The sequence below is a fragment of the Colossoma macropomum genome, unplaced genomic scaffold, assembly GCF_904425465.1.
Source record: "Colossoma macropomum unplaced genomic scaffold, Colossoma_macropomum, whole genome shotgun sequence".
NCBI lineage: Eukaryota > Metazoa > Chordata > Actinopteri > Characiformes > Serrasalmidae > Colossoma > Colossoma macropomum.
In genome coordinates, this window is record NW_023494800.1 from 4,619,713 (window position 1) to 4,634,779 (window position 15,067).

General features: G+C 39.9%; 1 protein-coding gene across 4 annotated transcripts in view; it reads left to right on the plus strand.

Annotated features, from left to right (window-relative positions):
* sema4d (sema domain, immunoglobulin domain (Ig), transmembrane domain (TM) and short cytoplasmic domain, (semaphorin) 4D) overlaps nucleotides 1-15,067 on the plus strand; it is a 131,631-nt gene that overhangs the window by 81,891 nt on the left and 34,673 nt on the right. For 2 of the 4 annotated variants that reach the window (XM_036589029.1, XM_036589026.1), the window contains exons 1-5: nucleotides 6,050-6,107; nucleotides 6,199-6,332; nucleotides 10,920-11,065; nucleotides 12,834-12,896; nucleotides 13,028-13,126. In XM_036589029.1, the coding sequence (XP_036444922.1) occupies nucleotides 6,067-6,107; nucleotides 6,199-6,332; nucleotides 10,920-11,065; nucleotides 12,834-12,896; nucleotides 13,028-13,126 (483 nt within the window). In that variant the 5' untranslated portion in view covers nucleotides 6,050-6,066. Of the gene's footprint in view, nucleotides 1-6,049; nucleotides 6,108-6,198; nucleotides 6,333-10,919; nucleotides 11,066-12,833; nucleotides 12,897-13,027; nucleotides 13,127-15,067 lie in introns of those variants that run through there. The other 2 variants (XM_036589027.1, XM_036589028.1) reach the window with 1 other exon arrangement.

The window sequence follows — 15,067 nt, forward strand, 5'->3', positions numbered from 1 at the left end:
AAAATGGACAATGAGTGTAGAAACAAGGAGGTGGTCATGATGTTATGCCTGATCTGTGTGTGTGTGTGAGTATGTGTGCATATGTGTGCGTCTCACAGAGTGGTGGGCTGTCGTGATCTTGGGAGAATTCAGCCGTGGGCTACTACAGTATAAAGCTTTGTACATTGTGTGCTCCCAGGCTGAATACTGTCCCTCACCCCCTCTTTAACTCTGCTCTTCTCATGTAGCCTCTACAGAGCAGAACGCAGAGAAGGTTCACCGTAGAGCTGATAACCTTGTTGCGATTTTGGCTGGGCTGCTGCATTCTCACTGTATCACAGGGCTGAGAACAGACACAGGCTGAAAATCCCTGCTTTAAAAAGTCCTGCTGTGGTGATTATTTGTATATTTATTTAAAGAAAATGACTTGAGTAAATAAGTTGTTTACTAACAACTTGGGTAATTACTGGGTGTCTGATAGGTCCAGTGATCAAGGCTTATTGTTTGCCTAAGCTGTACATTAAGCCTTCCTTCAGAGTTAGAGCAGATAAACTAGAGCTTCAGCTTTAAAGGGCCCATATAATGAAAAACTGAATTCCCCATGTCTTTTTGAAATAATTGATTTAGTATGTGAACATTTGTTAAAGTTCCAGTCCATGTGGTCCATATATGAAAACTAAGGTCCAAAATGGCCCATTTATATAAGATTTATATAAGATAATTGGAGTCCAACAGAGAGACCTGGGCTCCCTGTGGGAGAAACAAGTGGCTCAGAAAGCGAAAGGAATGATCACTCAATCTGATCATATTTTGGCCAGCGTAACAAAAAATCTCTTATTTTGAAATAAAAACCACACTGATGACATCACTTGACCTCCTTTCACCTGTTTTCTGAGGCTCTATGAAGAAAAGTACATGGTGAGTCCACTGTGTCTTTCAGTTATCAGAGATTTTCTCATTTAGCTCATGATTTCATATGAAGCTTTTAGCTGAAGTCACTGGTGTGACCGACTTTATTCTGAGGTAACTGTGAAAAAATAGAATACAAATGGATTAAATTCTATATTTTAGTGGATGTTCCATGATGGACAACATGCGGTTTGATGCTCTGTAGCAGCCATTCACACAGTGTAGCTCTACTGAAGTGCGCTGCTTTCTCATGAGCCTCAGAAGAGAAAGTGACCGCGATGTAGGTGCGGCATTGAGTTCTGGCTCTTCACTCGCTCTCAGATAGTGTGTTTAAATGAGAGTGAGTCACTACAGGGAAGGGCGAGATGGGGTAGTCCTGCGGTCACGTTACAAGCGCCGGATTAAACAGTGATTTTCTTTTATTTAAACACATTCCAGTGCTTTTCTGAGCCAAACATCTGCAAAACAGTGAATGTACTGATTCAGCTGCTTAATTTTGCGCTTGACCTTTTGCAGGTTGTAATTTGAGTATGTGTTTGTGTCTTCAGAGAGGTTTCACGTTCAGTTATTGTTTTTTTAAACACGTATTTCATGTTTAATTCAGCTTCGTATGACTGCGCTTGAATGCGTCCACTCTCTCGTGTATCAGAGCATTCGAGTAGCTCTTCTTGTCCAGACGCGCCTCACTGCCCTCCATTATTTAAGCTATTGTAGCAGTGAAAGGCGAGGATACGCTGGGTTTTAGTTAAGGTAAATACAGGACTTAATTCACCTGGCCAGGCTCTTCTCTTTCAGACACTGAGGGGATCTTATGCTTGCTGAAAAGATGAGTTTATCTGCTTTCTTTATGGTCGTGTTCTCCTGTTTCTCATGCAGCAATAACTCATCGCGCACGTTCTCGTAAAACATACTGCTGAGTAACTGTTGAAAGTGGGTGACTCTAAACACAGGTCACCATGGGAGCTGTTATCTCAGGTGTCGTCTTTCAGCGTTGAGCTCCATAGATGAGGAAAGGCGGGCTTGTTTGCTAGCGCGCCCTCACAATCATCACAGTCCTGCTGTTGAAGTTATCAAAGCTCCTTTAGGCTCCAGAGGCCCCCGGGGGACCCGCTGCAACTCCGTCCTCTCGGGAAAAGGAAAAGAACCAGACATTGAGTTGGATAACAGCGTGATAAAGATGTAAATATGTGACCTCATGATGATTTGATTACGTTACTGCGCTTTTGTAAACAATTCAGTCTATTGTGAAATCTAAAATTTGCGAAATCAGATGTGCAACATGTCACCTTTTGAATTGCCAACAGATCTGTGAGAGAATCCACGCCCCCCCCCTCCAAGAACAGCACAGCAGCAATTCATGGTCATTATTCAGCCAACCCACAATTCAAGTTTTATTGGCCAGTCAGAAGATATTGTCCGTTTCATTCGACTTTTTCTTCGATAGTTTTCGAATGGTGGGCTACAAAACGGTTAACATGTAAATTATCATCGTTAACAACCAAGAAAGTCATCTTCCATTTATTTTGCGCCTGAAACTGATAGAAAAATATTTCTGTGGACGTAGCTGTGAGAGCTAAACGACCGTCTAGATCACAAGTGGCAACCTTCGGGGTCCAAGCACTATGCGCCTAATGGAGCCAATAGAACTCATTAATGGGTTTTTAGAATAGCCTTTATTTATGATAGATGTGGGTCTCAAAAGGAGATTTCGTACACACCAATGTTCTGACCTTGCTATAGTAAGCAACAGATTTTTAACAAAAAAAAAATCTAAATACCTAGAAAACACTACAGTATTTGGACATGATTTACATTTGCATAGTGAACTCGGTACACTAAAGAATTCCACCGCAATTACCCCTGTATTTTAGTCTCAGAGTGTACCAGATTTGTATCACTAAAAATTCACCTTGGAACATTGCTACTGAACTCTGCTAGAGGTCATTGGTTTCCGATCTTGTCTATTTCACTTCTTGTTAGTTTTTATGTGTGAGTAAAGTTGGTTTCCCTTCATCATACTCTCATTTCTTTTTTTAATTTTGAACAGTGGGTAATATGTGAAAATTGGCAGCCAAACAACCAGCTTCCACATAGGTTTGTCTGAAATTTCGTTGGACTGTGGTGACCACTATGAGAGTTCAGCAACCATCTACTTTCATCACAATTAGCGATCAATGAGGCCGTTTTGGAACCAATCGAACACGAATAATGGGCAAGTTCGCCTCTATACGTAATAGATTTGGGGTCTCAAATGAAGATATCTGCCAAATTCCATACACATTTACTTCTTTGGTATGATAAGCAACAGATTGTTAACAAATAAGTCAAAATACTTAGAAAATAGTACAATTTTTGGACGTGACTTGTATTTGCATAGTTGTAGTTGTTGAACATAAAGAATCAATTAAACAGCAGTTACCCCTGTATTTTAGCCTCAGAATGCACGTTTCATGTTAAAATCACTAAAATGTTCTCCTAGGATTGATGCTGCCCAATACCCATTACAGGGGATTAGTTCCTGAACTCGCACCTTTTTCACTGCTCATATCTGTGATGCACAAATGTGACTGGATATATTTACACAATGGTGGAAATTTATTTTTTTTGTAATAAAAGCTCAAATTTCAGTTTGGCAGAAATAAAGAGCACAGTGATGTATGAAAAACAAGACACTTTTTTCTTACTTAAGCTGTGTATTTTTTAATCTTGCCCTTGTTGACGAATGAGTAAACGAATTGGCACCTCATATTCATAACCCTGGGAAACATGGAAGCCATAGATGGCCACCTGAAAGTTCCTGAACACTGAGATTAATATGTATAGGTAATAAATTTGTATGAAAATGGTAACATGCTTTATTTACATATAGTTTTGTTACAGTTTATTAGACTTAGAAGTTTCTTTTTTTTTTCTTATGTTCGCTGAGAGACTTTAGAGCCACTTGTAGATCAAATACACAAATGTGACAGCAGGAACATTTTCACAGCATTATTTAAAAAAAAGAATTAGTAGATACTTTGTCGAACCTTGATTATAGTTGATTTTAACAACAGAGTCAAACTGACACTTTTCCATCCCTGCTGTGTTATGAAACATCATGTCTAATAAGCTCTGTGCACTGTGCAGTTTCTGTATGGGCTCATGGCTGTACTGTATTGTGTTGCTGACCCCTGGAGGCACTGTTTCCAGAAAAAAGGCCAAAATACCCATTACGTTCACTCCCCAAACACCTCTGTGTTTACTTCCCTGTGGGAGGACAGCGCTCGCCCCAAGCAACACTAAAACCATGGAGTGAGGGGGAGAGTGTTAGCCGGAGTGAGTTGGAGCGCTTTATCTTTCTCCCTGATGCTAATTTTGGCTTCACTTGTGTCCCGACTCCTGTTTGCAGCCTGAGGCCAGGTCATTTGAGCTGAACGTTGCGTAGAAGCTAACGTTTAGGAACGGGCGTCTCCTTAGGGTGCAGTTGCTAGGCATGAGTGAAAATATGTTCAGATTAGATCAGGTCAAGGAAGGTCCAGATCAGCATCCCGTGAAGGTAAATACTTCCACAGAATCCATAACTTTTACATCTCCTCCAAACCTTAGTTACACATAAACCCTCACGCTAAAGGAGGATTCCACCAATTTGTGTGTATCGTGTGTCAGAAAGGGCCTTGAACTATCGTGATATGATATTTTTGCCATATCCTCCACCTCAGCTGGATCATATAGCTGCCAGAATGGCATGGATGAGACTGCCTAATGTTTCATTCAGAGAACGGTATTGAGGCAGAGGTGTCTAATTCTGGTAATGGGGGGAACATAGGCTTGGTGATTTCTCTGCTCAGGCACAGCTGATTATTAACTGCAGCTTTATCAGGTTTCGGTGCAGGAGTATCACCAATCTGTGCAGGACTAAGGCCAAGACTAAGACTAAGGTCTGCAGCTGGACACCCCTGAGTTACACACTTAAATTTGGCTCCTCAAAGGTTCTTTAGAAAAGGAAATGGTTTTATTTAGAATGAAGAGTTCTGCATAGAACCATTTGCAATCTTAAATCATTCTTTGGATGGTGAAATGGTTCTTTAGATTGGTGGAGAATGCGTTGCTTATCGCTGTTGTCAGAAGAAAACCTTGTATTTCTATTTTTGTTGTTTTTCAGTTTTTGACATAATTTGAAAATGCCTGATGTCCTTTACATTGTGTGTAAAGTTCATGATGAATGGACCAAAAAAAATGACCCAGAATTACTTGGAAAGATGTCTGGTTCCATTGACCTACATTAAAAGTAAAGTAGGTTTTTTCCTGCTCCTGTAAAGTTACCATTTTGGAGATGCAATGTTTTCTTCCGACAACAGTGATATGGTTCTATATAGAGCCTTTTTTTTAAATGGTTCTAAATAAAATAATTGGTGTTATTTAGAACCATTTTCAAAAAAGTTTTATATAGAACCACATACCACACATTCTCCATCAACCTGAAGAACCATTTCACCATGCGAAAAAACATTTAAGCGTCCAAATGGTTCTACAAGTGTTTGTGGTTCTATGTGGAACCATTTGTCTTTTCTAAAGAACCTTTAAGAACTATGTTTTTGTGTGTGTATGGATTAGGGTGCAAGAAGCGTTGCTGTTTTCCTGCTCTAACTTGTCCATTTAAAGTCATGCAGCGCTTGTTAATTAGCTGATGAACTGAATCCGGTTTGTTAAATCAGGAAAAATACTAAACACTGCAGTGACTTTCACTACCAGGATTGAAAGCTGGCATCTCTTGAACTAAAATGGACAGTAAAGTGGCAATTTTGGGCTGTTTGATCTTTAAATCCCCCCCAAAAAAACTCATCATTGCACTTGCACTTCACCAATGAGCTATATCAGTCCATTGTGACTAAACAGCGCCCCTACAGGCAGCGTGAGATAATGCATGCACTTACATGGAGAAGTTTGAGCCTTACTGTTGTACAGTTAAAATCATTTCTAATGTGTTTGAACCTGAGCAGCGGTCAGATTAGTGTCTGTTTTTTGCCTAAAGGGATGCAGCACACTGACCGGCGTCCTCTATGTGAATGAATTCATGTAATGTTGTGCGAGTTTCACTGAGTTTTTCTCATGTGAAAAGAAAGTGCAGCGTCTCACTCTCATGCACTCTCAGACATGCACAAAGGAAGTAGTGGGGCCTTTATAAGCGCGAGTCGACTGATGTTCTCTTTTTGTGTGAAGTCTGACTGTGTGCTGTACAGGTAGTCTCACAATGCAGAGTCTTTTTCTCTGTCTCTCTCTCTCTTTATTGCTTTGTCTGCTTTAACATCTCCCTGTGTCTGTCTTTCACAGAGGTAACCTCACGCTACCCAAGATCCCGGAGTCTAACATGGCTCTCAGCGTGTTGGGAGTGTTCCTGGGATTGCTTCTGGAAGTTTCTGCTCATGGACCCTCCAGTGTTCCCCGGAGCTCATGGAGACATGAAGGTAGAGTCAATGGAAATAAGCTGCTTTTCAGTGCTTTATGGGGAGTTCTGCTGATTTTTCAACAAAGCTTCTGCGTAGTTCAGTTGTGGAGATGTAAACACGAATGATTAATTGAAGAGAAGGAGTCGTGATGTCAGCAGCACAAACATAGACTTTTAATTTGCTTTGCAAAACCACCACTGAACCTACACGTGCCTTATGAGTTTTTCTGTGGAATGTAGATGATGGTAAAACAGTGGAAAATCTGAAAAATGGAAATAAATAAGTTTTCATTGGGGTCTATTTTGCCTTACAGCACCCTCCATGTGCATCTCCACCAAGAATGGCTTTTCAGAAATGTGTTTTAGGCCAAAATCTTATTTCAAAGCTATCATGAAACAATGTTGTCAGACATTAGGAAGCATATTCATAACCATTTCAGTCTGTAAGTTCCTCTTGAACGGCACATTTCACATCAAACCAATCTTGAAATTATTTACTCCTGCAGAAATTTTGAAAAATTGGAACATTTCCCTTCAGTTCAACTGCTTTTGTCGTTTTCTGAAGTTACCACTTAATTAAATCCACTTTTAAAAGCGTTGATGAGAAGATCTGGGATTATACTAAATGGGTTTTCTGATGTCTGTGTTAGTTTGTGTTGGATAACCGAATTCTGAGCCGTGTATCAGGCTTCATTTTTATGATGTAGGTCTCTCTGCCATGTGGTTTGGAGATTATTAATCACTTAGCAGCTCGATAAATGTTCTGTACAGCTGTAGTGCTGCATGCATTTATAAAACAATATAAAATAATCCTGGCAGGCGCAGTTGAGAGTTGAGGTTTTCAGTAGAATTTCAATCAGCCAGACTCTGCTGTATAATAGCCACTGTCTGCTCACTGCCAGTATTAAACCAGTTTTAACCAGTTAATAACAGTGATGGCCAAAGGTGAGGGTGAACAAGTGAAGACCACCTTTTCCTCTTGGAGTGGAAAAAGTACAGATAAACTGCACTTATATATATATATATGTGCGTGTGTGTGTGTGTGTGTGTGTGTGTGTGTATATATATATATATATATATATATATATGAGAAAAATAGTAAAGATTTCACAAAATAAAGTTTTTTTTTCTTGCAGCAACTAATCAGCAATGCTTGACAAAGTCTAATTAACGTAGTCGTGTGCAGTTTTGGTCTCACTTTTTTTGGATAGTCCACTCTAGTCCCTCTATAGATAATCTGCAGATGTTCAAATTGTTGACAAACTATCTGTTGAAACTCAGGTGATTCTAAACAGTAGTAGGGTTAGAGTTAGGATTTGGACCAGGGTTAGGATTTGGACCAGGGTTAGGGTTGGGTTCAGGTTAAGATTAGGGTTAGGATTAGAGTCAGGTTTAAACTTTAAATTGTCAGTTTAGTAGATATGTAGTTGAATGTAACTTGAATGTAAATGAAGTATCTACAGAGCATCCAAAGTGGACGATCCAAATAAAGTGTTACCTTAGTTTTAATTTAGTTGGATGTTTTGATGGACAGTAAATTCAAATGCAAAGACTTTGAAAGTCTAAATAAAAATGTAAATAGTAAAGTACGAGTTCCAAAATAAATTAGAGCAAAGCAAGTTAGCGACAAATTACAATTACACAAGTATTTTCCACCCATTTACTGCATATTTCTAATTCTGATTTTAGTTAGTTTAGTCCTTGTTTCATAAGAAGTCCTGAACAGTGTCTTTAAAGTCTACCTGTATTATGTCAGCTTTGAACATACATGTTAAAATACGGCTGCACAACACAAGCAAAATATATCATTAGTGACTGGTCAGGAGTGGTCAGGGTGCTCGCAGCACGACTCATTTGCATTACTTCTGCAATATCATTGTATGCTTGTCTGAGCTTATCATGGATATTGCCAGTACTAAAAGGGGAATTCCTCCAATTTTTCAGAATTTCTGTATAATTAAATGGTTAAGATGTAAACAGAGTCATTCAGAGTGGTTTGGTGTGAAACGCCCTGTTCTAGACAAACTTACCGAGTCAGAATTCTTCACAGTGGTGGTGATAGGAACCAGACGTCCACCTCTAAAAGCTCCCTCACAGAAAGATATTACATGAAATGGTTATGAATTCACTGCCTGATAAAGTTTTGCCTGTTTTTAACCCTATTCCTGGTGGAGGGGTACATGCAGGGCATTCTAAGACAAAATAATCCTGAAAGAAAACTCAGGTTTATTTCTATTTTACCATAAACATTCCAGATAAAGTCAGAAGACACATTGGTGGGTTTGGATAGTGAATACAATGGCTCATTTTGTGTTGTGTGTGTATCATGGCTCCTGGTTCCTCTTATCACCACTGTACAGAAATCTGAGTCTGTAAGCTTCTCTACAGTGAACCATTTCACACCAAACCACTCTGAACGACTTTGTTTGCATCCAAAGGATTGAATTCTGCAGCAAACTAAAAACTATCAGTGGAATTCCTCTTTAAAGAACACTGACCAACTGTATGTTTCATTGAAAGAGAGCATAAAACATTAAATAAAGTCATTGTGTTCATAGTTTGTTTTAGTATGTTTAAATGTGGCACTGCTGGTTCTTCTTCTGTCTGTTCCAACATACCAAACCTCAGAGAAACTAAACGTAGTGCTTATTGTTTATCGTTGAAACGTCTTGAAGTATTGCAGTGTTATGTTTTTGCTGTATCGCTCACCCCTAACATTTAACCAGCGCTATAATGTGCAGCTCTACTGTCTGAAAGATTATGTCCAGATGCTTTAGTGGACATTGAGTCAGTAGTGTCCTCTGCCACTAAACCTGCCTGTTTTGGAACGGTCTGATTTTGATGTTTCTCAAAGGCTTGTGAGCAAAGTAATCTCATCTGCAGTAACTGACAAACGTTTTTTGGCACTTTCTCGCTCTGTGCCACCTGCAGTGCGCTTTTATGAGGCAGACAGTTTTGACGGGCACCTTTTTAGAAGCAGTTGAGGTTTTACTGTGACAGGAAGTGGGATATAAGATATCAGCACTGAAGTGGCATCTGTGTCTGAAGCGCTGAAGCAGAAATGGAGACGTACTCTCCGAGTTTCAGCTTTCACCGTCTGTGTGGCGTCTGCCCGCGCACGAGCAACCAGAGACCTTCTACGCACACGCCCACCCCCGGACATACGGCCAGGAACAAACCACTGCCAGCAGCAGATAAATCACTGCACTAGTAGCGTGAAGTATAGCCAAAAATTTATATTGTGGTATAATTCAGACTGCTTTGGTATGTAACCCCACTGTGTGTGTGTGTGTGTGTCATTTTTCAGTTTTTGATATAATGTGAAAATGCCTGTTGCCCTTTACATTGTGTGTAAAGTTCATGATGAACGGACGAAAAGAAATGACTTAAAATGACCTGGAAAAACGTCTGGTTCCATTGACTTACATTAAAAGTAAAGCAGGTTTTTTCCTCCTGTAAAGTTACCATACGAGGTTTTGTTCCCGACAACAGTGATATATATACACCGATCAGGCATAACATTATGACCGCTAACATGAGTAACTCAGCATTTTGGTTTTGTTTATTCACGTCCAGTTCAGCGTGCCTTTAATCCGGCAGTGTGCTATAAATGAAAAGGGCTTTTCAAAGCAGAACAGCGTCCTTTTGGTGGTTTCTGTGGCTGTTAAACAGAAGTCCTCATCATCTTTTAGTCTGAGACCTCCCCCTGACTGCGATTGGTCCACTTGTCACATGGTTGCGTGCGTCACTGTCGGTGATGAGGATCAGAATGGCTTTTCTGTTTGGGTTCAGTAGGAATGTTTTGTTTAGTATTATGTAAAATCCATTTGGTGTAAGTACAGTGCCAGCTTTACCGTGTGGTGTCTTATGCCACTTGTACTGTCATACCAGAAGTTCAGACGCATAAAATATGTATATTTTTTGCCTCACCACACCCTGCATGTACTCTCCAAAATCCTTTTTAGGCCAAAACTTTCTCAAAACTATCATAAAACAATGTTTCAGGCAGTGCATTCATAACCATTTCCTGTAATAACTTTGTGAAGCAGCTTTTAGAGACATTAAACTCTTCAGACGTCTGGTTCCCATCACCACCACTGTAACAGTTTAGATTCAATTTATTTCACACTCATCAGAAAAAACATCAGACTGCTTTGAATGAGTTTACAGTCAATTCTGCAGACATTTCCCTTTAATATTCTGTCTCTGAGAAAGAAGCTTAATACCCACTCACATGTCCAGACACTGGGAGGGTCAGGCATCCTGGTGGACTGAACATCCTGAGAGCACAGCATGTTCTCTCTCCCTCTCTCTCTCTCTCATACACACGCACTCTTGGCCAGAGATACTGAAGAGTTTTATTATGTGAAAGATCAGGCTGAGCCGCTCTTTGTAGCCGCACTAACACTGTGTCATTTGTTGCCTTTTATAAAAGTTGTTATTGCCCTCGCATCACTGCAAATTAAAGGATGCACATTTAGAACAGAACATTTCTAATGTCCCTAAAAGAAGAGGGACGTTCTCTTCCTAGTTTTTGGATCTTCATCTCACTTGGAAAGTTGAAGCTTGCTCGACTCGAACCCTGTGCTTGTGTGTGTGTGTCCAGATGTGAGCTTGGTGGAGTTTTCGGAGCCAGGAGTCTTTAACTACTCCACGCTGCTGCTGAGTGAGGAGAGGGAGGCGCTGTACGTCGGGGCCAGAGAGGCTATCTTTGAGCTCAACATCAAAGATGTGTCCGTTAAGAAGAACCAGGTGAGGACGTCTCTGCTGCGCACCTAATTACAGTCTACAGTCTAAAGTTTATACATTACATTAACTAGAAAGTCTGCGCTGCACACTTTAAAAACGTTGCCCAGGGCATTAATTCAGGGGCATTTTGATTATGCAGCCAATTTCTGGTGTAGCAGTTCTTCAGTTTATTAAGAATAGAATTGAGACGGCATAAAGCCAGTTGATTAGGGTTATACTGAAAATGCCTCCTTGTACACATTTGAAAGCATTTTTAACAACTCAGCCTTCTTCTGGTGGGAAAAAGGGGAAATGAAATTAAGCTGAGGCATAAAATTCCCAATAAATTAGTTCCAAATTGCCAGCTTAACTGTTTTAACCTTGTAAAACACAACTGCAACTAAAGGGAGTCTTAACGAACCTTGTAGTTTTCAGATTTAACAGTTTAATTAATTAACGTTTTGTATCCAGCTGCAGTTATGTGGAATAAACTCCATGCTTCTCTTAAACAATTATGGATTGAATATGTTTTGAAGATGGCTAATAAACAATGTGTGACATTGTCTGTATCTGTAGTGTTTTAAAGCGGTGTTCATTCTTCGTTCTGATCTATCCATCTATCAGTATCGTAAGAGTAGAATCCAGGGTTCGGCAACCTGCGGCTCTTTTACTGCCCTGTTGTGGCTCCACAGCGGAATTAGATTTGTAGGTAAAATTAAAATGATCCTCCTTTACAGTAAAATAAAGCTCTGCTGATCGTTCAACACAGTTTAACAGTAAATGGTCTTAAACACTGGAGTTAATGTAGAACTGCTAATTCACCCTTTAACCCTGAAGATCAGAGCAGACTGCTGGTCACCATAGCAACCCAGACAACAATCTCGCCTGGCTATTAGCTGACGAAACGTCAGAGACAAAGATTTAAGGCGAACATCAATAATTTGGAGACAAATTGACTTGCGTTTATAATCGCTCCAGCTGGTTTCCTGATATGTTTAACCTGCGACAAGAAACTGACCAACACTAAAAAGTCGCAAAGCTGAAGTCAGTTTCTTGTTCAAATTGTCCCGTTCCACCTTAAATGGTGCAGCAGGTACTTTCTGGCACCTCAGGCAGCATTTAAGGTAGAACAGGAAAATGTTCTACCTTAAAAAGTCAAACATTGAGAGATTTTGTGGAAAAGTTTCCTGCCAGAGATGCGAAAAAAGCAGCGATAGCTGAGCTAAAGCTTAAAGCAGAGCCAAGTCAGTCTGTCTGCGTTTACATGTATATTTTTTAGCTTATTCGATGCATCAGCGCATACTGAGACATATTTACAGCCAAGATCGTAAAGTGGACATAAAATGTTGTGGCTCCGAAGGTGGACAAAATGGCTCTTAACATTTGGGTTGGGAACCCTGGTATACTCAGTTTAAGTGGGACAGAATTGCTCTGGAGATTCAGTTATAGCCCTTTATGCAAGGAATCGGGGCTGCATGACAGAAAACCATATTTGTGAGTGTTTTGCAATTGCAGAAGGCCTTGTGATTAAAGATCGGCTTGCATTGTTTTGACCAAAATTATTTACGTTTGGTGGGTCTTGTGAATGCTTTGATTCAACATCTGGAGTATGAGATTGTTCATGATGATTAAAGCATCCAGTGAAGTATTTGTGGTTTGTTAGAGGGCTGCATATCAGCACAGGTCTAAAGAATAAAAACAAAGTGCTCTCTTAAGGTTAGCGTGTTTTTTCTATCGGTGTATAACTGTGTTTCTCTCTCTGAGTAAATCCCCTCTTTGTGTTCAATTAAAGGTGTTTTGGAAAGTTCCAGAGAACCACATAACCATGTGCACCTTAAAGGGGAAGTCTAAGGAGGTAAGGCTTTCAAAAATGATTTGAAACGTCTTTGCTTGAAATGAATAATCACTGTTTTAAACATGTGTTTTCCCATTTTCTGTAAACATGTAGTTTGACAGGTTTGACTCATTTTTTCCTGTTTGCTGCAGACGGACTGTCTAAACTACATTCGCGTTGTTCAAATGTTGGATGAAGACACCCTGTATGTGTGTGGGACGCACGCCTTTCAGCCATTCTGCGATTACCTGGTGAGTATTCTGAATTACAGCATCGTCAAACCTACACTACATAATAGATCAAAAAAACGTATGAATTATATGGTGTGTTAGTGTGTGTTGCGCTGGTACGAGTGGATCAGACACAGCAGTGCTGCTGGAGTTTTTAAACACTGTGTCCACTCACTGTCCACTCTATCAGACACTCCTACCTCGTCAGTCCACCTTGTAGATGTGAAGTCAGAGACGATAGCTCATCTGCTGCTGCACAGTTTGTGTTGGTCATCCTCTAATCCTTCATCAGTGGTCACAGGATGCTGCCCACAGGACGCTGTCGGCTGGATATTTTTGGTTGGTGGATTATTCTCAGTCCAGCAGTGACACTGAGGTGTTTAAAAACTCCAGCAGCACTGCTGTGTCTGATCCACTCAGACCAGTGCAACACACACTAACACACCACCACCAGGTCAGTGTTACTGCAGTGCTGAGAATGATCCACGCAACTTTTGCGGTGCTCGCTGGGCTCGAGTTAGAAAGCAGTATTGACTTTGGTTTATGTGTGTATTTTTTGTCAGTTTTCTTCTGCTATTTTGCACGATAAAATTATTAAAGATTTACTTTGGTTGTTAAAAATATTTATTAAGAAGTGATATTTTACAACATATTTATTTATTTATGTTTAGGTTTATATCATGATTATATACCGAAAACTTCTAAAATTTTAGTATGCTGCGATATGTATTTTTTGGCCATACAGTTCAGTACTACCACAGCACTGCTTATTAATTTTAGCAATATTTTAGCATTATATTTGATAGATATTGACCATTACATCTATGATAAATCCCCATAGAAGAGCATTGTGCTGTTGAAAAGTTGTTTGTGTAGTTTTTTAATCATATTTAGTCCATTTGTCTCCGTTTTAGGACCTGCCAGTTAGGTAAATACAATATACATTGTTCACTAGGTGCTTCAGATTATTTTAAAAGAACATTTTGAAATCCATGTTAGAAATATATAGCAAACATATATTAATAGTAATAGTTAATCAATTAAAATATGTTTCCTTTGGTGTCATTTTAAGTGAAGAAAATTGTCCAATCAGAACAAGCCATGCTATGTAAGACACTTTTAATGCAGAATAGCAGCACTCTGGAAGATTATTAAGGCAAACTTACATATCATTCGATACATTATATATTCAGAGAATATCATGCTACTGAATTTTGTCAGTGTTTTCCAGCTCTAGGTTAAAGGCCCATTTCCATGTTGCTGATTTCCACATTATTATTATTACGAAAGCTGATATCAGGATAAAAAAACGATATATTGTCCAGCCCAGTTACAAAGGCCGATTTCTAGTCCAGCATTCCACTCCTCTCTCTCTTTCTCTCCCTTATTCTCTCTCCCACTGCCCTGCCCTTTAGCAAACATGACTGATGGCACAAATACAAGACACATACTTTTATTGCTGTTCAGCCCAGCAGTGCTGAAGGTCAGACCTGCCCTTTCCGACATGTTGAGTATCCTTTCCTGTTTCAGGAGAGAAGATAAAGAAAGAAAGCTCTTTGGTGCCAGATCTCCGCCTTGTTTTTCCACCTGAAAGCTTTCTGGCTTTTAGTTCACTTTGTCCGGCAGGCTCTGTCCATTCCAGAGTGCGCTTTCAGTCAGCAGGGCTGAGTTAAACAGCACCAAAGCAGTTTTAGATCAACCTGTGATATATGAGGTTGATCACTGACGCTGGGTACATAGCGTTCATGCTTGGAACACAGCAGTCTTCTTCATAACCTGTCTGCACCCATAAATCTCTGGTATCTGGTCTTGAATTGGACTCAGATAAGTTAGTGGTATTATGATTTGCATATTAAAGAGAGGGGAGGGGGGGTGAAACGTGATATTATTGGTTAATATTATGTTTCCCCACCTGCTGGTGCGAAGTGATGTCATCAAAAATCTGGACATGTTTTAAAGATG